Raw genomic sequence first — 26,266 nt, 5'->3', positions numbered from 1 at the left:
AATCAAATAAACCTGTTGGCAAATCCAAGATATTTCTCAGGCTGAGTCCAACTTTTGTGCTGCATGAAACAGACATACTTGGGGGAAGTGAGACCAAATTACACGCGACCCAGATGCTAGTGTGAGTATATGATACAATGTCTCAAGCCACTATTTTTCTACCCGACCTCACAGAGATTTTTATGAAATTACTGCCATTCCTAGAAATGAAACAAATAGTAATTCTCAACAGGTCAGACAGAAGGTGTAAGGCCAGGCTGTAACACAGCAAAGAAAATTCCAGATAATTTAGAAAGGCATAGCTGCCTTTATTTTTATAAACTACCATGGCAGAACACACAAGCTATGTTCTCTTCTAACTACTGAGAACCTAAATTTAAGTTCTTACTAATGTATTTTGTCTTAAATCCAGTTTTCTTTCCTGGAGTTTTTGCTGCACTCTGTGATGCTTTATTACTAATATGATACAACTGCTACATTCTCCTTAGGTAAAACTGGCATATACAGCTTCTAATCATGGACCTAGTAATGCCTAAGATGTTCTGCTTTTGGAGTACCCAGGTTGTTTTAAATTTGCTATTTTCTGCTATGAAACAGAAATGGTCTGAATATTTTAACACAAAAATGCCTATGTGAGGAATTGTCTTTGGAAAAGCTCCAAAAATAGAGGAAAGCTACAAAAGACAGCACCAGGGCTTCAGAAGAACAGAAACTGTCTTAACTGTCACCAGCACTTAGACAAGGTGGTTTCTTAGACAAGGTAGCTCTCATAAAACTAGTCTTGCTTCTGTCTTAGTTAAAAGGCCTGGTTTTACTTTTCTATGAACCCAGAATTATGAAAAAGCCAATAAAGGCTGGCAACACTTCTGGAGTACCTTTTCAAATGAATGAAGAATTATCATTCTCTGGCAAAAAGCAAAGCTGGATTTTTTTCCTGTACAGAATTATAAATGTACTATTCTTTCAGTCAGCAAAATTCAGAGCTTTATCACTTTATCAGCTTCTGAATTATTGGAAATTACTTCAAAATAATTGTCAAGACAAGGGTCTAAACTATTATTAAACTTCAGCAATGAACACGTGCTTGAAGTCTTTAAAAACAGCCACCAAAAAATCCTCTGTTACTACATGCACAGTATAAACATGGTAAATGCCAGGTTAAAACAAAGAGACAGGATGAAAGTGGTGAAAAAATTGCAGGAATTCCTATGCTCAGGTAAGAACAGCCATCAAAAGGTATCCAAAACTGCAGAGTTAGTATGTGCAGATCTTCGTATTTCTAACAAGGATGATTGCTTTGCAGTAAGACATTCCTGAATCCCTTTAGTTTAGAATTACATTCAAGGAGGAAAGGAAGCACAGATGAAAGGTAAGGCACAGTAATGGTACAGATCCCTCCATTTCACAATGACTGATAAAGATAAATTGGAACGGGCTTCTGTTTCACATAGGCATGCATCATTCTTTTACATTCATAATTTATCTGTATTATTATATAAAGTATCTAGACAAAATCTTTCTGCAAATTCACACCAGAAGGCTATCTCTATTAATGCAGTATTTATTTGCTTACAATGAATCAGAATAAAAAAACCACAACAAATTAGGGTACTTGTGTTAGGCACAGTACAAAATCCCTGATACCAAGAGGTTAGGTCAAAATAGTATGGCAGGTAATGAAAAAACACAACCAGGTAATAAAAAAACCCAAGACAGACTGTCCTGACCAACAGGGATCAACTGGTAGGATGAAAGAATTAATGCTGATGACACTGGGGCACTGATGTCCACAGTAGACCCACTTCAAAGGTTTTGCCTGCACTGGCCCTAGCCTGTTTCCTTGAGCTCAGTGACCATTTGCAGCTGGAGTGCACCTTTCATCTTATCTTAACCTGAAAACCTGATGAACTCTGAAACCATTTTGCAATGAGAAAACAAAGTAGGGAAAACAAAAAATTTGCTTCAAAAGCATTGGCATAACCTCACCTAAAACAATAACAAATGCATTCATAATGATCTTAAGGAATCAAATTTTGATCAATGAGAATGGCTATTAGCTGTGGTATGACTCTAGAGCACTCTTAAGACTCAGAAAAACTCTTGCAAAACAAGAAACATGTATATATTGTTCTTCCTAAAAATCCTGCTTCTAGAAGAAGAGATTAGGTGCAATGCTATTCTGGAACAAACCTGGAGCTACCTCAAATGCAACATTGCAACCAAGGTAAAAATGCCCTGACTCAAGTGCAGGGAAACAAAGTACCGACACATTTGAATGTCTCTGAATAGAGCAAAAGCTTGTGTTATTACCCAGGAGCAGGCAAGTCGGCCCTAGAAAGAGTGATGTTTTTGTACATAAAGCTGCAGCCAACCTAACAGCTCCTGTTTGACTGAAGATGGCTTTGCAATGAGGTGTCTCCCTTTTGCAAACAGCTCACTTGCAAAAGCCACAAGCTACTACCTCAGTAGCACTTGGTGCATCTGAATGCAAAGACACTTGTCCCATGCACATTCACCTCTTACACATTTCCATTCTCTTCCTCCATCCCACAGTATATCCAAACTGTCTAGGTTCTGCTATCTAGTACTTAGCTTGTTAAGCACGCTGTTTAACTCACCAGATGTTAATGAATACTGCTAAGAAATTTGTGTAAGCTGACTCAGACACCAAACAAAATTGATTGAATGCATGTACTTGAGGCATCTCAATTCAAATCATCTGAGGTAAAAATAACTTTGTGGGCCAAATGCCCCTAACAAAGCATCCTTGTACCAAACTGTATGAAAAGTCTGATCATCTGTCTTCACAACAACCCTCTTAAGTTCACAATTTAACCTCTTTTCTAAATCTGACAAGCTGCATTGAGAGCCAGATATTTTACATGCCACTGAATGAAAGCTTTCAAATTCATCAAGTTGAAGCAAAGATACAAAACTAGCATGCTCTAAACTCTCGTGGTTCAAAATTACTGGCTGATCATTGTTGATGAATTTGATTTGTGGAATCTGCCAAAAACTAGCTAAATATATCTTAAGCCAAAATTTTGTATTAATGAAAAAGGATAGACACTTTTTTTTAAAGTACAAACTAAGCTAAAACATTTCTTAGAAGCAAACAGAGACTGTGTGTTTTAACTTGCCTAAGACGACTCCGTATTTCTGAGGCAGAATGTGAGACAATGAGAGCTTCTGGTTTGGATAATTTATTTAACTAGAATAGCAAAAAATCTGTGGGTTTCTGTTTTGTTATAGTATTATCCATCAAGGCCCCAGTTCCAATCTCTCTACTACATGACCACTGGAACTTATATCAAAATCTCTGCTTTGAGAAGTTAATGAGTCACAAGGTAACACCAATATGTAAATTTAATTACTATTACATGTGAATCACCCAGCTCAGCAAACATTTGACACTATTCTAGCCTCTTCACCTCTGCAGCTGGTATCTCTAATCTTTATTTTCATTGGTTTTAGGTGCAAAAATACAGTAATTTCACGAATAAAAGCCGCATGCACTATAAGCTGCATCTCTGGGTGTTGGCAAACATTTCGTTCTTTGTCCATAAATAAGCCACACCCGAGTGTAAGCCACTCTGTCATTCACAGTGAGGACCCGCGTGCAACAAAGTTGCCAATTAGTAACAGAATCACGGCAGGGCGGGGTTTACTGGCTTGGCCCGGGCTGTGCAGGCTCAGCCCGCTTGGGGCTGCCGACGGGGCCAGGTGGCCCAGCCTGACGCTGCCACTCGGCGGGGCTGCTCGGGGCCGGCTGCTGCCTCTGGGCTCGCTCGCCCTGGCCCGGTGCTGCCCCGTGGTGGCGGGCAGGGACGGAGCACCCCCCCCCACCCCCGCTCCCCTGGCGGCGGCGGGCGGGGACAGAGCCCCCCACCTCCTCCCCAAGCTGCAGCGATGGCGGCATGGGGCCCCCGCCTCCTCCCCGAGCCGCGGCAATGGAGGCACGAGGCCCCCCCGTCCCTCCCCCGGGCTGCGACAGAGGAGGGACGGAGAGAGCTCTCCCGCCTCTCTCCCCGCCCCCCTGCGCTGCCTGCAGGGACCTGTGGTGCAACACAGTAACCAATTTGTAACAATCGTGAAATGCCGGCTTTTACTAGCAGGTGCTCGGCTCAGCACCCTGGCTGGCACTTCTGAGGTTGTAAATGTCAGAAAATTATTCACATATTAGCCGCTCCTGAGTATAAGCCGCATTTCTGATGTGGGAGCACAATTTTAGTCAAAATGGTGCGGCTTGTATTCCTGAAACTACTGTAATTGTGACTGTAATAAAAATGATATTACATGAGTAATTCTTAACCCCTTTAAAAGTACCCTTATGAGAAAGATTTTTAGTTGCACTTTTCTACATGCTTTTTACCTCAATGCAGAGTAATAGAGAATTAGGTTCATAACAACACGTTTGGAGCACTCTTTCCCTCAAGCTGACTTTTCACATAAATTACAAGATGATGTATAAACCTGAATTACTTCCAGTAACTTCTTAGTCACAACTGCATTATCTTACAGCTCAAAGGAAATGTTAATATGTTTACCATATGTAATCTAGTCAGCGCTGCCCAAAACACATTTTCCTTGAGCTAAAATCAGAAAGAACAAGAACTTGTTTCCCAAGCTACAGAGCTTGCTTACCTCCTCCTGTTCCGTGCAGGTGTGTTGCATCGTTCCCCTGAGAAGTGGTGTTGGTTGGCTCGAGCCAAAGGAGGCTGCCTATTTGATGTCATCTCCCATGGTCGCATTGGTGGTGATGGGGCTGGTGATGCTGCTGTGTAGTCAAAGACTGAATGGGAAAGGCGTTGTCGCTTGGGACTAGGACTGTCTTCGCTCTATGCCAGTGCAAAGAAAACCAAACCAAAACAAAAAACAAAACCCACCCCCAGATGAGTGAATTATAATCCATACTTCAGTATTGCTTTGCACCTAGCATTAGGAGTGACTCACTAAAGACTGAAACTTTAAACACACCATGAAATTTATCACCTGCAAGTATTCACCTTTATACTGTGTTTCTGAACACAAATTTTTTATGGTTCCATAACCCCTGGAAGGATTACAACTTAAATTATACTTTAGCAGCACTAAAATATAGAAATTCCAATATCCATTCAAAATCAATATAAGAGAAGAGTAATACGAAGAAAATAAGGCATCACTATTTTACATTCCTCCTGCCTTAGCACTTACAGGCTACAGAAGCAAGGGAAGATGCATAAACACACTCTTCACAGCTATGGAATCTGTACTAGCCAGTAAGCAGCTGCCACACAGAGCCTGCTCTCTGCATTGCACCCCCTTCCCATCAGGTCTGTACTTAGCTAATCAGACATTTGCTCTGTACTGTAGCCTATTTTAATTCTGCTACCTCAACACAGAGACACTTCATCCTTCTAGCTATTCATGTCATGAAAACCATAACATTCATACACACAACCTGAAGAAAAAGAAAAAATAATCAATCTCTGGTTAAGTCTGTCTACTTCATTAAAATTCCACAAGGCTTACATAGTGCCTGAAGTTTCCAGTGCTCGTGATGTGAAGGTCATTCACCTTCAAGCAATATTTTCCCATTGTTTATGAACATAACTACTTTTCACTGTGTGTCCATGCTATCAAACAATTTAATGGAGCTGTCATTCTTCTCAGAAGTTCCCACCAATGCCTATGAAGCCAGCGGCAAATGCAATAAACATCCCACTTCTCCACCCCACTATTCTGCCAAAACCCATCACGCTGTTATTATGCATGACAACAGAAAATACAAAGTACACATCCTACTTCCGAGATCACCAACTGAACAAACAAAAACTAAAAACACATGAACTACAATTGGAATCATCCTTGAGTCCAAGTATCATGTGAACTTCTCTGACAGAATTTCTAGTGCAAGTAAACTTGTAGTATTTAGTTGACCTCCAGCTTGTACAGTCACTTCACCACTTCCTTTTCAGTCCACCACAGCACTATTTCAACTACATTTGCATGTAATTGCAGACAGCTGAAGCACAGAAAACAACTTGTTCGCAACAGCTCTGTGTTCCAGAACTGCCCCCTCCCCCTAAGATTGGGTCTCACTTCAGACTTAACTGTAGACTGGAGTATGGACCTTTCCTGGCTCTTAGCTTTACAGCAGTATTTATATTAAGTTGCTTCTTGGTAGGCTTCCATCAACATGTAGTTTGTACTCCAGCATTCTTTCCAGTGCAAGGACACTCCTTTTAAGAACTAAAAATTTTGTCCAGGTGTTCAAGAGAAAAATAGCTATTTTTTCTCTCTTTCACTGTGGCCATTTTTTACAAAATTTTAGAGCTTTTCACTCTCTTGCTTTCAAATACTTTAACACAGATTGTAGTTTTTCCCTACTGTACCTTATCTAAAACAGTCAGCTTTCACAGGGAATCAGCCTGATAATGCACGCATCTGTTTGTTGCTCAATCTCTTCTGAACTTCTTAACCAAATGCATTTAAACTTTTTAGAGAAAAATAGGTCAAAAGGCAGGTATGCACCCTGATGGTTCACAACAGTAGATGTCCAGGTAAAGGGTGACTCTTCAGAAGGCTGCATGCCATGAGAAGCTCAACACCAAAAAAACTAGAAGAGATACCCAGTAAGTGCCTTGAGAGCACAGCCTCTGTGAAAACACATGTTTTATTAGATTTCAGAGAACACTGCCAAAGGACAAATCTTAAAGGAACTATAACTATGCTGTAAGAATCACAAAAGGCTGATTTGTGGACCAATTTTTTACACCAGGATGACTAAGCCTATTCAAAGAGAAAGGTAAAAAATTGCTGTTAAATTAGGTTTGCTGAGATTCTGTGAGTGCAAAGGAAATGTCAAACGGAGGAAGGAAAAAAGTCGATTGAGTGAAGCTGGCAGAAAAGAAAACCTTGAAAGAATACAACAACCACTCCTATCCCAATACAATCTATACATGCCTCTGGCTGGGGATCTCCCATTGCTACTGCCCTAATTTAAATGGGACAGCCTTCCCAAGCATTAACACTGCTATACCCTGCCCCATAGAAAACAGTCTACTTTGGAAAAACAGTCCTTCTATTATTATTATTATGGTGTTGTTGTTATTGCTGTTATTATTATTTTCCTTTTGCATCAAGAGTGCATCACTTCAGAGACTGTAGAGTGCAAACCGAATAGTGTGCCTTCATCATCAACTCCAGATTACTAACTCTCACAAATATTTCAAAATCCCTAAATGCTAACTGCCCTCTGCAGTAAGCAACAGTAATTTTACTCAAAATTGTTTCCCATTAGAAAGAAAATAAAGGTAAAGTAATTTTTTGGAACTACATGTACAGAAATTTAAAATGTAATTGTGTCTTCTTCTGTACTGAAAAAGAAGTAATCTAAAGCTAAGTTCAACTTATTTGCATACAGATATTATAAAAAACCCAAATACAAACCTAATTAATTGAAGACTTGGTGTTTTGTCTTAGTTTGATTAATCATGTGGTAATTGTATCAAGACAAAACTAGCATGCAGGAAAATACAAGGAGCTAATAAGAGACACATATCCTGTATTATTTTGTTTTCATGTTATTTTCAATCAGCATGTGGAAAACTATATAACGACAGTATGTTTTTTCAGTCTACTATTATTGGTCATTAAGTTCAGTAATTTATTTGTGGAATACGACACTTTTCACAATGACAGGAGCTCCCCAAATCCCAAATCATTCTTATTGTTTCTTATTAGTACTCAAAATATTTTCTGGGACTATTGCTACTTTTTTCAGCCATATGCTATGTATTTTTCTCATGCCCAGCACGCAACAGGAACAGACTGGATGGCAGTTATCAAGAACACTCTACCTAGCTTTTAGCTAACAAGATAGACTCACTGCCCTTCTAAAAAAACACTGAACCAAAAGAGTAAGATGAACAGGAATACCGATTACTTTGTATTTAAATAAAGCTGCATCAGGAAAAAGTCATCAGATTGTTACTATTAAAAGAAGCAGCATATATCAGGTCACTAATACTTACAATCTCGTCCATAAAATTCAGCATTTCACTGAAATTCCCAGAAGTTATTATTTCACTGACATAGTTAGCATAGTTTTGTCTCATTCTCATCTCTGTACTCATTAACTCCCATAAGTGTAATGGTAATGAAGGTGAATAAAGAGTATGCTTGCTTGTAAAGCACCCTTTGGAAGTGTTTGTTTAGTAATGTTTCATTTGAAAGCTTTTCCATTTTATTTGGGAAAATCTAGGTACTTTCATTAAGACAACACCCTTTGAGGTGTGTCTTTTTCACTGTTCGTTTCCCATAAAATTATAAATACTGCAGCCACACACTGATTATTAACCATTACAGAAAGGAATTGTTACAAAAGCAATTCCTGCAAATATCTGAAAATCACTTTCCTCTACAACTCCCCATATATTTCCACTTAATGGTCCTGCAAAACACAAGAAACTACTCCATAACTTCCATCTCAGATTCAGAGAATAAACTACATCTATCATGTAGCCCACAAAAGATCTGTATTTTAAAAGTAAACTAATACCTTAGGAGTATGCTCATGCATAGCCCATAGAAGGTTTACATGAGGACAATCTGATAGGTATACCCTATAAAACACTACCAGGTTGACCAGAAATCATTAGTTTCTTCATGAGTGCATACTGAAAAGGAAATTATCTCCACCTATGATGCAAGTTGGTAAACATGAATATTTATAAGCATTTTCAAATTTAACTATAGGCATCTAATAGGCTAGTAAACAGAGTACTCAGCATATCCTATCTGATTTAACAATTCTAACTGTAATCTGAATTACATTTCAACATTTCTGTTAGCCTGATCATACCTACAGTAACAGTAAATTCTTGGGCTGAACATTTACAACCAAATGCAGTGGCTTATTCATAATCCAAGACCAACCTAATTGTAAGTACAGTAATTTCACAACTATAAGGTGCACCCTTTTGACTAAAATTTTGGCTCGAACCCGGAAGTGCGTCTTATAGTCCGGTGCGCCTTATATATGGACAAAGTTCGGAAATCTGCCAACCCGGAAGTGTGAGCCACGAGCAGCAGGGGGAGCCGGCAGGGCCATGGCCGGTGGGTGCAGGTGGAGCCGCGGGGCTGCGGTGCCGCAGCAGCCGGGTGGAGGCAGGGCTGCGGGGCTGTGGTGCTGTGGCAGCCGGGTGGAGGCGGGCCCGTGGAGCCCATGGGGCCGCGGTAGCAGGGTGGAGGCAGGCCCGCGACGCCACAGCAGCCAAGTGGAGAGGGGGCTGCGGCAGTCGGGTGGAGGCAGGCCCGCTGGGCCCTGGCTGCCAGGTGGAGGCGGGCCTGTGGCCAGCAACTGTGCGAGGGGAGCCCGTGGTAGATCCTTGCTGCAAAAAAACAGCGCTCCTTATAATCTGGTGCGCCTTATAGTCGTGAAATTACTGTACATTTTTTGGCCTAGGTTCCGTAGGCTCTGGAAGAGTTGCACCCCACAACTCCAACACCAAGACAAGGGAAATTATTTATTGATTGAGCCACCAGAGGCCAGATGGTTTTGTAAGCAATTCTGTCTTTTTCCATCTCTCCCACGGAAAGCAGCAGTGGCAGAAGTTTAACTTAAGTGTGGTATTACAAGATAGTTTACAAGCTCACACAACCCCCTTGTAGCTGGCACTAAGGAAACCAAGTTGTAGGAAACCAATAAAATTATTCAGATAGCTACAGCCCCTCCAGCTCCTGCCACCAAGAATCTCACTCTCTTCCACCACTGGCACTACAAAGCTGGTTCGTGTCAAAATCTCCAGGGAGACTCCAGCTGCTGGCCTAGTTTCCACTCAAGCTGGTCTCACCTAGTCCCTGCAGCACTCACACACAGAAAGTGAAACTACACAGAGAGGCAGTTAAGAAAAGATCTAATAAAACAGGGCAGATTGCAGGGATCAGGCACAGGGCTCAGCCAGACAAGTGTAAAAACTGGCCACAGTATATCTGTATCAACTCTTTTTCTGTCTGGCCCCCATTTTGCCCCCTTCCCAACTCCCTTCCCTTGCAAATCACCTTCTCAGATGGCATAGTCTCATTGACCTGCCCCAACATCCTGAACCCTCAGGTTTGCATCCTTATCAGTCACAGAAGTCTTGCTTGTGTGCGAATTTCTGACAGCTCATCAGTTAGTGTGACAGACCAGGTTTTGTTTCTTGTCCGTGTCTCCATAAAGTTTGCTTGGCAGGCTTGTGTCTCTCTCCCTATCTTGTTTATGGCTTCTTCCTTTCTCCTATAATGCATTTGATGAGGTCCACAATCAAATAATCTCACTGAAATAAACATTCCTACATTCCAATACGCTCTTCATTTGGTTCAACAGATTTGTTCCTCAAAATGTTCCTATTTACTACTCCTTTTCCTTTATATCCCCTTATGGCATTAACACGTTCCTTGACCAGACAATTTACACAAGCTGATGGTGTCTCTTTCCACGTTCCATTACAGATCACAAAACTCTTTCACAAATAGTATAAAGCACAACTGTAACCACTCTGTCAATCCCAGAAGAGTGAAATGAAGATTACTTCTGAAAACAGTAAAAACTAAGAAGAATACGGAATAAACAACTGCCCCTCACCCTTTCCCTAAGCAAGAATATTTAATGAGCGTGCAAAGGGTTGGTGTAGGGGATGAGAAGAACTTGTTATGGTAAACCAGGAAAAGTTTGTCTCTCTCATTCGGGTATGTAAAGTCCAAAGGACACCTTATGTTCTTGCCGCGATAACCCAGGATAGTTCACACACACCCATTTGTATGTACTTTAGCAGCAGCACACACAACAGAGGCAATCTGTACATCTTGGAATCCAGACCGCAGCACCTGCACTTCATCAGCCAGTTCCCCAATGAGCAAAACAGGACACTGTATATACATCATATAGTTAATAAGCTCAGGTTTTATCATCCTTTCCTGCTGTACTTTCCCTTGAGCTTCACTCCATTTGATTAGCGCTGGTGTCCCAGGGCTCCCACAGTGATAACTCTGCCAAAGCTTTCACATGCTCGTTTTCCTGCTTTATTCCTGAATGATCCACATCTACATTTTGTGTAACAGTGAGAAAAAAAAATAAAAAACAGGATGAAAAAAGTAGCATCCTATTAACTTGTAAGCTGACAGATGAAAAGTTATTAGGGACCATGAAGTTTGAAATTTCCTTTAAATATATTCTTAAAATTCTAGCTTTAAATAAAACCAGAAAGGAGCTACTGTAAGAAGCCACTATGGGACAGTAAATTAAAAGCCCTGTGCCACAAGTAGCAAATTTTATGAACAAGTGGTCTACTTCCAAGCCTAACTGACACGCTTTTTTCAAGACAAAATAAACAAGGATTATCCAGTTGGACTCAAAGCTGCATGACGAAGGACCTGTCCATGCATAAAGATTTGCCAGTAGAACCATACTGTAATGACACACATCGTTCAATGGAAAAAGCTCTTCAGAGGAACTTCAACTGACAAAATAAACACCAGAAATAAGAATCTTTTGCTAGTATAATTGGATTCGCCCAAAGAATTCTGCTGGCTTAGCTGCATGAGCCAACATAGTGATATTTTTTATCCTGCCAACCATGTGCCAGCCCAGCTAGAGCATATAACACCACTTGTTCAATTTCTGCAGAGTAAGCAGGATTCAGAACCTTTGCTTCAATTCACCACCATTCACATAATCGTTATATCTCTTTTCAGGAATAACAGAACATCTGGAAAAGATAGTAACTTCTCTAGAAAGAGCTGCAAACTGTTACAGCTGTTGACAAGCACAACCTTAGTATAACATAATCATAAAGTCAAGGTAAAAGGGTACATGGTAAGAAAATAAAAATTCTAATATTGATGCCTACACCCTGCATCTTCCAGGCACTAGACAGAAATCCTAGAACGTAAATAATGCTTCACACATTTAAAAAAAAAACCAAACCAAAACAAGCAAATTTTACCTAAAAACCTCTCTATCAGTAATATTCAGACCATTCTTTCCTACCCAAGTTTTGACTTCAGAGTTGTGACCAGGACACAACTTGGAAACGTGGCTGCCTGGGCACATACTAAACAACTTCTTGATTAAGGAACAGTAAGGGAAATCTGAATTTGGTCTAATAAAAAAATTGGCAAAGAAATGCAGACCTTCTCAAATCTGCAAACTGTTTCAATAAAAGCAGATGACAGAAAGGAGAGCCAAAATGAGCCAATTCTTGCAAAAGTCCTAGAGATAGAATCTGGAGTACTGTGTGCAGTTCTGGGCTCCCCATCACAAGAGAAACACTGACATACTGGAGAGTCTAACAAAAGGTCATAGAAAAGATGAATGTCCTAGAGCACCTTTTGTGTAAACAAAGGCTGAGACAGCCTTGGACTGACTGATCAGCCTAGCAAAGAGAAAGCTCAGGGCTCTCAGTGATACACAGCAGGCTCCATTTGAACATGAGTAGCACTTCTTTACTGTGGGGAGTGACTAAGCACCTGTACAGGTTTCACAAAGTTTCTGGAGTTTTTTCCCAGGTTTCTGGAGTCTCACTCCTTGGATTACCTCAAAAATCACGGTCCTCAGCATTTAGCTGTATGTAGCCCTGTTTCAGTAGGAGAGCTGGACCAGATGACCTCCCGAAGTCCCTTCCAACTTCAGCCACTGTGACTCTGCAGTTGATTTTCAAGTAATGCTTAAACACAAGGCTTTTTGAAGCCTTTTTCCTGCGAAAGAAGCAAAGTGCAACTCATACAGAACTTCTGGGTACTTCAAGATACATCCTGGATACACAAGGCATCCCTGTGAGTATGTACAGGTCCCCAAAGAGAACAAAAAAACACTAAGCAAAAAAACCCCCACCCTCCTGGTGACATGTCTGCTGACTTATGAAGAAAGTACAATAATTTCACGACTATAAGGCACACCCTTTTGACTAAAATTTTGGTCCAAACCCCGAAGTGTGCCTTACATAATGTACAAAGTTGCAAAATTTGCCAACCCAGAAGTGCGAGTCGTGAGCCGAGCCACGAGGGGGGCGGGACCGGGCAGCCCCCAGCCAGCAGGAGCCGCGCAGGGAGGGCGGGACCAGGTAGCCCCCCGCCAGCAGGAGCCGCGCAGGGAGGGAGGGAGTAGGCGGCCCCGAGCCGCGGGCGGCCCTGTCCTGCGCCACCCCTGAGCTGAGGGCGGCCCAGAGCCGCGGGCGGTCTGAGCTGAGGGCGGCCCTGCTCCGCGCTGCCCTACCGGGAGCAAGGGGAGCGCCGAACCTCAGCAGCCCCTGTCGCCATGCCAGGAGGGAGGGGAGCGCCAATCCTCAGCGGCCCCTGTTGCCGCACCTGGAGTGAGGGCAGCGCCGAACCCCAGTAGCCCCTGCCGCCGCGCCAGGAGGGAGGGGAGCGGTGAACCCCGGCGGCCCCTGCTGCCGCGCCAGGAGTGAAGGGAGCAGTGAACCCCACCGCCGTGTTGCCGCGCCGGGAAGGAGGGGAGCAGCAGATACCGCCACTGCACCGGGAGCAAGAGGAGCAGCAGCCCCTGCCGCCACGCCGGGAAGGAGGGGAGCGGTGGATCCCACCACCGCGAGGGGAGTGGCAGCCCCTGCTGCGGCACTGGGAATGAGGGGAGTGGTGGACCCCGCCGCTGCGCCACCGCTCCGGGAGGGAGGGAGCCAGTGGCCAGCCCAAGCCAACCTGGAAATGTGAGCCGCGGCCGTGCCATGGTAGCCCTGAGCTACCCCAAACCACGGGCAGCCCCAAGCCGCCCTGGACCTCACACAACTCTGAGCCATGCCTTGCCAGTTGGCACCGGGAGCGGGCAGGACTGCCGAGGCCCATGGCATGGTGAGGACGCCTGGGGTTGCGTTTAAAGGTTACGCCAATCTGAAAAATGCTTGCAAATTGAGTACCTGTCAGTAACACCCCCAATCGCGCGATTCTATTGCTAATTCGTTACTTTGTTGTGCGCGGCATGGATCTTCGCTGCAAAAATAAAGTGCGCTTTATAGTCCGGTGTGCCTTATATAATGTACAGAGCTGCAAAATTTGCTACCTCCCGGAGGTGCGCCTTATAGTCCAGTGCGCCTTATGGTCGGGAAATTACTGTATTTCAATTCAGACAGAAAAATGTCTAGCAACGCACATAATTCTGAAAAGAATCCTACAATATTTTCTTCAACTTGCTTTTCATATAGTCATGCAGTAAGAAGAAAACTAGCCACTACATCTTAAGACAGAAACCACTGTTCAATAGCCATGTCAGGTTGCTAGTACCAAATTTTCTGCAGCAGCCTTATATATAGATCAGGTTTCTTAGTAATTCATGTGAATTAAAGAATCCTTCTGACAGTGAGTGGAAGAGCAGAACTTTCCACACTATCTAGTAATAGGAACACAATTTATAAAACAAAAGCAATATTACCAGACATGGTAAAAAGAAGATGTAAGTTCATCTCTTTTCTTTGTCTTTCAATCCTATGATGGTATATATCAATTACATGGTATATATCAATTATAGCTGTAACTATAGCTAAAAACTGTACCAAGAACATGCCTCAGTAATCTTTCTGGCCATCCATAATTCACTCCTGGCTAACAGGATTAATTAATTATTTACTGACAGTGGGCACAAAAGCCAATTCATTCTTCAGCAATCAGAACTGACAATGAATCCTCCATGCAAAGTTTAACTGCAAAGACCTGAAGCATGCAATAGCAAATCACACAGCAATACTACAGAACGGTTTCAAAAAAAGCAGGTGACTGAAAGAAAGGCCAAACTGAGAGAATTTTGCAAAAGCTGTTGAAGATAGCATCTGGACTACTATGTGCAGTTCTGGGCTCCTACCACAAAAGAAACACTGACAGACCAGACAGTCCAACAAAGACTTTCTTTACTTAAGGTCAAAACACCATAAATAAGATGAATATTTACTCTGTAGCTTATTCTATATCAGACTGACATTTACTTAGCACTGCAAGACTCAAAAGCATTTAAAAATAGAAGGAAATTGTTTTAGTAAGACTACATGCTTCTTATTTTCAAGCTCTACTGCTCATACAAAATGGTCAGCAAAATCCATATATCACAACAGCATATATCACCTCATTCTAAGAATAAGGCACTCTAAGTTCTACCTTTTTCAATTTGCTTTTTCTCTGGGGAGATCACTGGATGAGGAAGAAAACACATCCCTCATGGGACACAGTACAACTGCAACCCTTGTCCTTCAGCTGTCACAGCAGCTTCCAACATCAAACTGGGCTCCTGTCATCCTGTGCATCAGTTCTGTCCTTCTATTTATGATGCTTAATTTATTCTTTCCTTATTCTACAGAATTTTCCACATGAAAGTAAATTTTCACAGGTGAAATAAATACCAAGGCTTTACTCTGCCCTTCACACAGTTAAGAACAAGTATTATCACCTATGGCTGGACGTAATGGGTCACCAAGCAGGGCGTTACAATTGGCATTTTGTTAAACTATATTTCTAAAAAATTACAGTAATTTCACAACGATAAGGTGCACCCTTTTGACTAAAATTTTGGTCCAAACCCGGAAGCACGCCTTAAGAGTCCGGTGCGCCTTATATAATGGAAAAAGTTGCGAAATTTGCCAACCCGGAAGTGCAAGCCATGAGCCGAGCCGCGAGGGGGGGTGGGAGCGGGTGGCCACAGCCAGCAGGAGCCGCATGGGGAGGGAAGGAGCGGGCAGCCCCGAGCCACAGGCAGTCCTGAGCCACGGGCAGCCCCGAGCCCCCCGAACTGCAGCAGCCGCGAGCTGCAGCCGCCCCAAGCCCCGCCTTGCCAGCCGGGAAAGGGCAGGAGTGCTGGGGCCCATGGCACAGGGAGAACTCTTGGGGTTGCATTTAAAGGTTACACCAATCTGTGAAAAATGTTGCAAATTGAGCACCTGCCAGTAAACGCCAGGATTGCGGGATTCTGTTACTAATTTGTTACTTTGTTGTGCATGGCACGGATCTTCACTGCAAAAAAAAAGTGCGCCTTAGAGTCCAGTGCCCCTTATATAATGTACAAAGTTGCGAAATTTGCTGACTCCCAGAGGTGCGCCTTATAATCCGGTCCACCTTATAGTTGTGAAATTACTGTAATTTATCTACACTACAGAATACTACATGTTGATAAACTGCAGAATTATCCTTAACAACAGCACAATCTAGGACTCCTGGTCATAGCTGATCATGACTTAAGAGAGATGCTGTCTTCTCTTGGTAAAGAATTGGCTGAATGGCCCAGACTAGAAATTCTAGTGAATGGAGTTACATCCAGTTGATGTCCAGTCACAAGTGGTGCTCCACAGGACCCAGTACTGGGGCCAGCCCTGCATAACATCTCTATCAACAAACTGGACAAGGCAATCAAATGGCTCCTCATTAAGTCTGCAGATGACACCAAGCTGGTCAGAAGTTGACCTGCTGGAGGGTAAGAAGGCTCTGAAGATCTGAACAGGATGTATCAATGCACTGAGGTCAAAGCTCACAAGGCCCAGTGCACATTCTGCCATTGGGTCACAACAACCCCATACAGTGAAAGGCCAGGTCAGTTTCTGGAAAGTGTCCAGCAAAAAGGACCTGGAGCTGCTGGCTGACAGCCACTGAACATGAGCCAGGAGTGTGGCCAGGCGGTTACAAAGGCCAATGGCATTCTGGCCTGTATCAGCAATAGTGTGGCCAGCAGGACCAGGGAAGGCATTATCCCCCTATACTTGGCACCAGTGAGGCCACACCTTGAGTCCTATGTTCAGTTCTGGGCCCCTCATAACAAGGAGGACATGGAGGTGCTGGAGCATGGTTGGTCTGGAGTACAAGTCTTATGAGGAGCAGCTGAAGGAACTGAGGTTGTTGAAACTGGAGGAAAGGAGACTAAAGGGAGACTTTGTCTCTCTCTACAGCTACCTGAAAAGCTACAGCAAGGTGGGAGCTGATCTGTTTTCCAAGTACAGTAATTTCACGATTACAAGCCGCACCATTTTGACGAAAATTGTGCTCCCACACCGGAGAAGCGGCTTACACTCAGTAGTGGCTAATATGTGAATAATTTTCTGACACTTCCAACCCCGAAAGTGCAAACCGCGTCAGTGCAAACTGCCAAGTCGAGCATCTGCCAGTAAAACCCGGCATTTACGCGGTTGTTACAAATTGGTTACTGTGTTGCACAGCGGGTGGAGCCGCTCCCTGCAGGCAACAAGGTGCGGGGGGAGGCAGGGGAGCACTCTCCTGCTGGCCCCACGGCTCGGGGGGAGGCAGGTACTCCCTCCTGCTGGCCCCGCAGCATGGGGGGAGGCAGGGGCTCTCTCTCCTGCTGGCCCTGTGGCACGGGGGGGAGGCAGGGGGCCTCTCCTGCTGGCCCCGCAGCCCAGGAGAGGCGGGGGACTCTCTCCTGCTGGCCCTGCAGCCCGGAGAAAGGCGGGGGGTTCCCGTCCCCACGTGCTGCCGCGGCCATGGGTGCCAGCGGGCTCCATCCCCGCCTCCCACCACCGCCGCGGCTCCATCCCAGTGCCGGGCCGGGCCAGGGCGAGCGAGCCCAGTGGCAGCAGAGGCCGGTCCCGAGCAGCCCCGCCAAGCGGCAGCGCCAAGCTGGGCCACCTGGCCCCGTTGGCAGCCCCGAGCCCGCACGGCCCGAGCTGAGCCAGTAATCCCCGCCATGCCGCAATTCTGTTACTATCTGGCAACTTTGTTGCACGCGGGTCTTTGCTGCAAACGACAGAGCGGCTTATAATTGGGTGCGACTTGTGTATGGACAAAGAACAAAATGTCTGCCACCACCCAGAGATGCGGCTTATAGTCAGTGTGGCTTGTAATCGTGAAATTACTGCAATAGAACACGAAGAAATTACCTCAGTTTGCACCAGAGATAGTTTAAACTAGGTATTAGGAAAATTTTCTTCACCAAAATTATCATCAAGCATTGGAACAGGCTTCCAAGAGAAGCAGTTGAGCCACATCTCTGGAGATAATAAAGAAGATGTACCGACATAGAGATGTCATTTAGTGCTAGACTTGACAGTATGAGGTTAATGGTTGGATTTGATGATCTTATGAATCTTTTTCAACCCAAATTATTCTATTATTCTTTTCAAAGCTCATTCTATTTAGACTATGTGCTACATGTAAGAGACTACTTGATTTAAATGTACACACGTCATTTAGTTTTTATTAACAGCTTCGATATGAGTTGCTTTAAAAAGCTTAGCAAAAAAAGTGTTGTTCTCTAGAGTTGGGATTTGAACACACCTTTTACCCTTAGTAGATTGCAGAATTTCCTTTTCTACATGTGTCAGACTCAGTACAGGCCCTGTAAACATATTAACTATTGCAGTTGTGACTGGTTCCTCTGCCCCTACAATACACACATGTTGCGAGGCTGTCATCAAACTGGTTGTGTCACGGGTAAAAGAACTCACTCCTCCATGTAAGTGACAAATTAATTGAGATGACAAAACCAAGAAAAAATTCTCATTTTCTGCTAAGTTAAACAAAATAAGTAATATATGAGAAACACTGCAGGTTCTCAGTTTCAAAAAATAGCTTCTACTTGTGTAGACCTTTTAATTTACTTTAGAAAATAACATTATTCTCACACAAAATCAAAGGAAGGTCAATAAAAAACAAACCACTTGATACACATTAGATTATAAGCCAAGGAACACAAGCCTCACTCACCTAAACACATTCAAGTAAGCATGCTTTGTTGACTTGCTTCCTAAACCTTACCTCATACCTTTTATAAGGAGAAAAAAAAAGGCATTAAGAACTTAAACAATGTAAGAAATTTGGTGAGATGAGTCCTTTTTAAAAAACATTCTTATCACAAATTTTTTAAAGAACAGTCCCAACACAGGTAATCTAAACAACCTGAATAAGGAAGAAAAGTCTTAAATTTTCATCTAGAAAGCCATCTCCTAAAGTTTCCATGAAGACTGCCAGACAGAGCATCTGCTCAGCAGCACCATAAATTGTGCTGTGAATGTTGTCATCCCTTCTCACACAATTTACTGTTAGTTACTGCAGTGTGACAAAAAAAAAAAAATTGGCCACTTCTCTCAGAAATTAACAAAGCTGACAAAGACAGACCACAAGGCTAAGGTAAGAGGTTCTGTAAAGAGAATGTAGCTGACTTAACACAAGTTCTGAGTTTTTATAGAACCGAGGTATTCACAGAATTTGCAACAGGAACAGAACTGCAACGCTGATAAGATGAAAGAGCTACTTAAACAAAATGTAAGCACAGCCTACGTAGTGGTGCTCACATGAAGCACTGGGCATTTTTGTAGAATCTGAGGTAATAGTGGGAAATACAAAAAAAGTACAGTTACTGAAAATAAACAAGGAAATAAAAAATTCTGAGAGAGTAAACCTGGAACGTATTTACTGAGAACCAGGAATTGCAGACATTAGAGAAAGAATGTCCTTATTTTCCTGAGAGAAAAAAAGTAAAGGAATCAGTCTTTCTATTGCTACAATGCTAACAGATTACACTAAGTAAGTCAGATATATGCTGCTTACCTATTTTTCTATCAGGTGGGGTACAGTTCCAGTGCAATCCAGACAAACTGGTTGGAAGGCAAACAACAAAATACTCAAGGTGTAAAAGGGTGTCCTTTCCCTCTTTCCCCCTTGGGTTGCTCTTAAAGAGCTGCTGTTGTTGGCATTCAGTGCTATTAAAGGCCGAAAACAGCACCAGTTTTTGATGTTCTGACAAACAGGCATCAGTAGAGGGCACCAAAAAGCAAAACAAGTTTCCTTATTTTTGAGAGCTTAGTAAAAGAGGAACCTATGTGCTCCCATGAGAAGCTGAAGAATAAAAAAATGAAAACCATTCGGTTAAATCATAGACCTCATCGCTGAAATAAATTCTTATATAGAGAAGGAAACCGCAAGTTCTACTTCCATATGAACTGATTAAGTCAAGCCTGTATCTTCCACAAATTTTAAGAATCACTCCTCTAAAACAACTTTCTGACTAAAATTAGGAAAAGAGAAGTTCTGTATCTTTCCTCTACCCTTATTTCCACCTTTCAAATCCTTCTGAGGAAAGAGGAGATGGGGATAGTAAAGCTACATACAAAGACTACATGAGAACTTTGTAAGTCAAAGACCTACTCTGTACAAATTCTCATTAGATCCCCAGCAACTCAGCCCGTGTAGAGTCTTTACAAACAAGTATGTGTGACAGCTTTGACTTATGACAACACTACAGTTTCATAGTACAAGACTAAAATTCAATAGCAGGTAGGTGCAAAGAAGTAACTTTCCTCCCTAACCACATAATTTTTATATTTTAGCCAGACCTTGCATAAAAACCATCACAACTCTTAAAGACTTTTTTTAGCAGAGTTGATGAAGTAACTTGACTTCATCAACAGTCCACTTTAAATCACCAAAGTTATCTCTTATTATAAAGTCAATAAGCCATATTAAAAAACATATTTGGATAAGCTGACACAAAAACCTCACAAATTGTTGTTACAAATCACAACAGTAACTGATTCAACTAATAACAGTTTCTGAGCCAAATCTTGTATTTTAGAAAAAGAAAAGACAGTTATATACTGTGATTTCCACAACACCGTGGGTACAAAGCAAGGACTGATCAACATGCAACTTTAATTCAGTGTTTATTATACTTTTATTAATTAAAAAGCCCCACAAAGTGAACCAGATCAAAATCAAATGAAATTTAACCTACTCTGTAAATCCATGAGATAACAAATTAAGATTCACAAAGGAGAACATGAAATCTTTATTTCTTAAGACCCTTTTATTTTCATACAACTTTTCACAATTAGCACTTTTCACAAGTAGGGTAACTCCTAGTGGCAATTCACTGAAAACTTTTTTCTTGTTATTCTATGTATGCATACATTTCATTTTTTGAGATCTGTTGATTAAAGAAGACCAAAAACACTGTGAACTATCACTAACCAAGAAATCTGCCATAGAAGCCATTTGCTATTCCATCTCATACTTAATTGTCTAATGACTGCACCCTCCTTTCTCTTACTAAACACATTAGCACCCAAATGGAGCTTTTCCTCTCAGAACAGTGAGTCTCTAATACCACAACCACAATACCCCCTTGAAGGTAAGAAAGGTAATGTAATATAATGCTGCAAAGCAGTCTAAGATGTCTGTTGGGTCAGCAGATAGCAAGATTCCCAGGATGTGGATAAATACCATAAATTCAGCAAATGAAACCAAAGCAGTTGCTTCAGTGAATTATATTTAAGAACAAGCACATCATCAGCAACACCAAATCAAATTGTGTAATGTAACTGTACTCAACACTTGCATAAGGCTGACTTCCAGTAGTCCTGTTCCAGCTGCCCCACTCTGCATGTAAAGAACTTACCAGAAAATGCACATCTGCTTCAAACACTACCTTCAAAAATCTCTTTCAAAATGCAAACACTATACCTTCATAAACATTGACTTCCAGTCATGACTTCTAGTTCAATGAACTTCTGTGTAGGTAATAACTAAGCTACTTGCTCTACACAGTTACAATCGGAAATGGATGTCCTCAGTTAAGAACGTATCAACGCACAGTCAGTTTAAAAACATACTTCTTAGAGAAACAAGATGCAACTTTACAATTCAAGCATAAAGAAAAGGAATCCCCTTTGTGCTTTTTTAGGAATAGGTTAACTCATGTGTACTGAAAAATACCCAGTGCCCTAACCATAGATGCTTGATAAATCAGTGTTTCCTTAATCAGTTGTTCTTTTGACTAATTTAAGGGCATTACAGATACCTAGAGACGTCACTTCACTATACGGATGGGAGGATGTTCAGTGCTCCAGAAACACTTGCTATCGCCTCGCACATTAACCTGCCTGTCTTGAGGACAGCACGCAGCATTTCAGTCCTGTTAAATCTGTTAATTTGTAGGTTCCAGTTCTACCTTTTGCCAAAGCAGATAAAGCAACTCTAACAAGATCAAACGATTACATCCCTTCCCCAGCTCTCGTCCACCTCGCGGGCCGCCCGTATGTAAGAAGCTCGGGCTCGCCGTCGGCCCAGGCCACACGGCCTCCTCCACCCTCTACCTGTACGGAGGGTGGCCCGGCGCCGCCGGGAGACTACCCCTTCCCCTCCCCGGCTGACGAGCCGTGGGCACCAGGAGGCGCCGGCGAGGCCCCGTCCCGCTCCCCTGCCGGTACCTGCGGCCCCTCCGCAGCTCCCGCGGGGGCTTCCCCGCGGCCGCCCCGGGCCGGGCCCGACCCTTCCGCCGGCGCTTCCGGGAGCGCGGCCCCCCGCCCCCCGGGCCGGTGACGTCACTCCCGCTGGCCAGTGACGTCACACCACGGCCGGCGCGGGGCGTCCTTTGTCTGCGGCCGCGCGCACAACGCGCCTGCGCCGCCAACCCCGTTTTAGTTTCGGTTTGACGGGATGACGGAGCTGCCTGCGGCGGGAGAGAGCTCCGAGATCATGGGGCCAACCTGGGGCCCATCTCCAACCTGGGAGCCACACCGTGGCACCAGGTGTCACGCCCAGTCTTTCCTTAACACCTTCCGCGACTCCAGCGCCTCCCTGGGCAGCCCGTTCCAGTGTCCGACACCCGAAGAAATTCTTCCTCATGTTCAAACAGAACCTCCGCTGGCGCAGTTTGGGGCCACGTCCTCTGGTTCTGTCGATTGAGGAGACCGACCCCCACCTGGCTCTAGCCTCCTTTCGAAAGTCATTGGAATAACAGGATCAGCCTTCTGCTGGCGGTGCCACACGGATACGAGCTCAGGATGCAGCCCTGATCAGCAACGGGAGAAAACGGAGCCTCGCAGAAATTAATTTGTCGAACTGTTCCCTTCAAATAAGATTTTACCGCCTATTTATCACCTCCCTTATTTATCAAACCCCCCCTGCACTCTCTAACTCAACCTAACTAAAGTTTTTCCCAGCTCTGAGCAAGGAAAACAAACCACCTGCTGTAGGTATAAAGAACGAACCTTCTAAAGGAGATGACCCACTAACCATGAAAGTGGTTGAAATTTGGTAAATTACATCCTTGCAGCTGCCAGAGGTGAAATGAAAAAGGCATAAAGCTGCTCAGTAAACAGACAGAATGAATTGAAAGTGTGTGCGTGTGGGAATGTGACAACAATACACACCACGAGGAATGAATCTGACCTGTCCTAATTGGATGCGAAAATTTTCTAGTTTTGAAATTGGAAGAGGCAAAAGAAATTCTTCCTCTTTTTCTATGTACTGGTCCTCACATATTCACCACAAGAGGTGCATGCAGTCCTATATAATACATCATATATAAATAAATGTGATGGGTCCTTCAAATATCTGAATTTGTGAATAATTTTTTGTTCAGCTATATGTGAATTTCGTAGGCTTATGCTAACAGACACTGCACTATCCAAAGTGAAACACAAAGCTGATAATTTTTTCGTTAGGACTAGAACTTAAAAATGCTTCCATTGTGAGAACATATTTTTAATGAGTTGCCAGGCCTCTGTATTACACACTGAGTATCTGATACCCATGATGATGTCATTAAGACAGGCAAATGAGAGTTAAGTTCATCAAGCACAGAACTGTTGTGGTTGGACCTCTGGAGAGCAGGGTCACCTCAAGCAGGTGACACAAAACGTGTGGAAAATGTACTAACTATAGCTGGGAAATGTAAAGGTTAGAAATAGTAAAATAAATTATGTAGCTATGTATTTCAGTCATAAGTACCAAAAAGAAAAAAAAAATCTTTAATACTGTGAAAGTAAAATAAATTAAAATAAGCTGAGAAGGAGAAAAGCAAAGTATAATTACCAATCCCTTAGTAGCAGTGAAAAAAAATCCACTGGATTGCCCCATAGTGATTTTTTTTTGTGATTGCTTCTAAGTGGTCAATTTGGTTTTTAACTGCATGGAAGAGATAACTTGATAAGATCAGTGAAAAAAGATGTCACAAGAGTAGTTATGGGTTGCATCTTTGGCCATTCTTTTCAGGATGAGTTAGCATTCTTTAATGGAAGCACGTCCCTGGTGAAATAGCCACCCAAGGGACAAAAAAGTATTTTTAAAGCTAAATAAACTTGATATGATTGAAGGGCTATCTCTAATGCTAGTAGGAATCCACTGCTTGAGCATTAAAGTAATATAGCAAGGAATACCAGTTTCCCTAAATGTTATGCTCAATCAAGAAATTTATTCAGCTTTTATTTAATACTTTAAAGCAAAAATTAAATAAATTACAATAATGAGAAAAATGGTGCCCTGACTCACGCACTGAGGTTTAAAAGCTCCCACCACCAAAGCAACAATTATTTTTAAATATATCTCAATTCTAATCACTTTGCTATGCCAGGTAAAATGGGAAATGCATTTTATACCTATGCAGTATTATATTTCTCTGTAAGACAAGAAGCACTGTTTTTGGTGGTACAAAATTAGATAAGTTCTTAGTATTACCAATAATGTTCTCAACAATGACACATCCCTTTTAATGCAGTGAGCCCACACATGAAAAATCTTAGACTTTGGTTTCCTGCTGATGTCACTGAACATGAATTCAAGATTCTCATGTGCCAAGTCAACAAAATCAAGTAATTGGGGTGGAAGCCTGGGAATTGTTTTCATTAAGATTGCAACATTCCTTTAGCATGTGTGGTGTGGAACTTTTCTCATGCTGTTGTCCAGAAAATGACAACTGGGCTTGTGGAGAAACTACTGTAAAATATATGTAGATTGCAAGTAAAATATTAACCTTTACATTTCTTCTAAAATGCAAAAACCAGTTATGTGCAATCAGGCAAAAAGTAGTTAAATTATTTTGCTGTAATATGCCTATTGACTAATTCAAAGACATGTCAAACTATTTTAAATTCATCCTTTTCAAAAGTTTCTAAAATACAAAAAGGCCCAACAATTAATAAATTTGTAGATAAATCAATTTAATCCTGCATTTAATGTATTTTAAATTATATTCATGCCAAAGTGAACAGGTGGATCACTCAGTAATAGCAGAATAAATCAGAGCCTGGTTTTCAAAGTAATTCACAGTGGAAACTGCGACAAAAATTGACACAAGAATGTAGGCATATATGAATACAAGCAAGGAGCGATAGGGGATTGCACTTGTACCCTAGTACAGACTACTTTTAGGAAGCATTACTTATGATTTTAAAGAAGTATATCAATATACACAAACCCTTTGGAAAAAAAACCAACAAACCCCAATCAGCGGGCATCCAGAGGGTAATGGCAAAAGCTCAGAGTCCCAATGGACATCAGTGACAAGTTGTGTCCCACAGGGATCTGTATCAGGACCAGTGTTACTCAATACCTTCATTACTGACACAGATGAAGGGATCGAGTGCACCCTCATCAAATTTCCCGATGACACCTAGCTGAGTGATGTGGTTGACACTCCTGAAGGACAGGATGCCATCCAAAGGGACGTGGACAAGAGGACTGTTCATTGTTTTTCCAAACAAGGAATCAACAAGAATTTCCTATAAAATCCAAGTCAGACAGCTTTATGTATTCTTACAGAAAAATCAAAACCCTTACCAAATAAACCTGACACCTGATGGAAAAACATGTCTTTTAAACAGACCCAAACCCACATTCGTTCTTCTTTTCATACTAGTTCTACTTCACTAAAATTTACAGTTGGAAATTCTTTCTCAATTGGTGCAGAATCAACCCCAATGAGAAAGATTGTTTTCTTCCACCATCTCTAAATATGCAAAAAATAACATTTGTCTCAATTTCTCTACTAATATGGAGGCAGGTGGTGTGCCAAACAACCATTCTGCTGAAATTTATACCAGATAAGCTGCCACACCCCTGCCCCCCAACCAGTGAAGAACCTAACAAACAGATTTTCCAACATGATTTAAACCAGTTTTAATTGCTGTGACATGAAATAAAACTAAGGGAAGACAATCAGTGTAACAAAGAAATTGTCTTCCATGTAAATGATCCACAAAAGGAAAATGGTTAGGTTGGTGCACTAGGATGGCTCTGAACTGAAATTTCCCCTACCCATTCCTCACTTAACAATCTTCCAGTGCAGAGTACACAAGGCCCAAAAACCAAAACTGTGAATACTGTTGAATATAGCTAACCAGATAATCAAGAAGAATCTTAAAATAATGTTGGCCATGTTGGATAGCATGTTTGATCCGTATCTGTAGGGATGAACCAGTAACCAAATCTAGGGTGGTACCTAAAAATAAAATTAAACTGAAAAACTAAACCACATTAAAAAACCCCTAACCCCTCCAAAAAACCCAACAAGAAAACAAAT

At 42.4% G+C, this 26,266-nt stretch overlaps 1 protein-coding gene across 4 annotated transcripts in view; it reads right to left on the bottom strand.

Moving 5' to 3' along the window:
• The window catches only part of RNF38 (ring finger protein 38), a 110,737-nt gene that overhangs the window by 26,556 nt on the left and 57,915 nt on the right, over nt 1-26,266 (bottom strand). For 2 of the 4 annotated variants that reach the window (XM_033084888.2, XM_033084889.2), the window contains exon 3: nt 4,645-4,838. In XM_033084888.2, coding sequence (XP_032940779.1) covers nt 4,645-4,751 — 107 coding nt within the window. In that variant the 5' untranslated portion in view covers nt 4,752-4,838. Of the gene's footprint in view, nt 1-4,644; nt 4,839-12,562; nt 12,655-22,172; nt 22,247-26,266 lie in introns of those variants that run through there. The other 2 variants (XM_033084891.2, XM_033084890.2) reach the window with 2 other exon arrangements.

The sequence above is a fragment of the Catharus ustulatus genome, chromosome Z, assembly GCF_009819885.2.
Source record: "Catharus ustulatus isolate bCatUst1 chromosome Z, bCatUst1.pri.v2, whole genome shotgun sequence".
Classification (NCBI taxonomy): Eukaryota; Metazoa; Chordata; class Aves; order Passeriformes; family Turdidae; genus Catharus; species Catharus ustulatus.
This window is presented reverse-complemented; position numbering and strand designations above follow the sequence as displayed.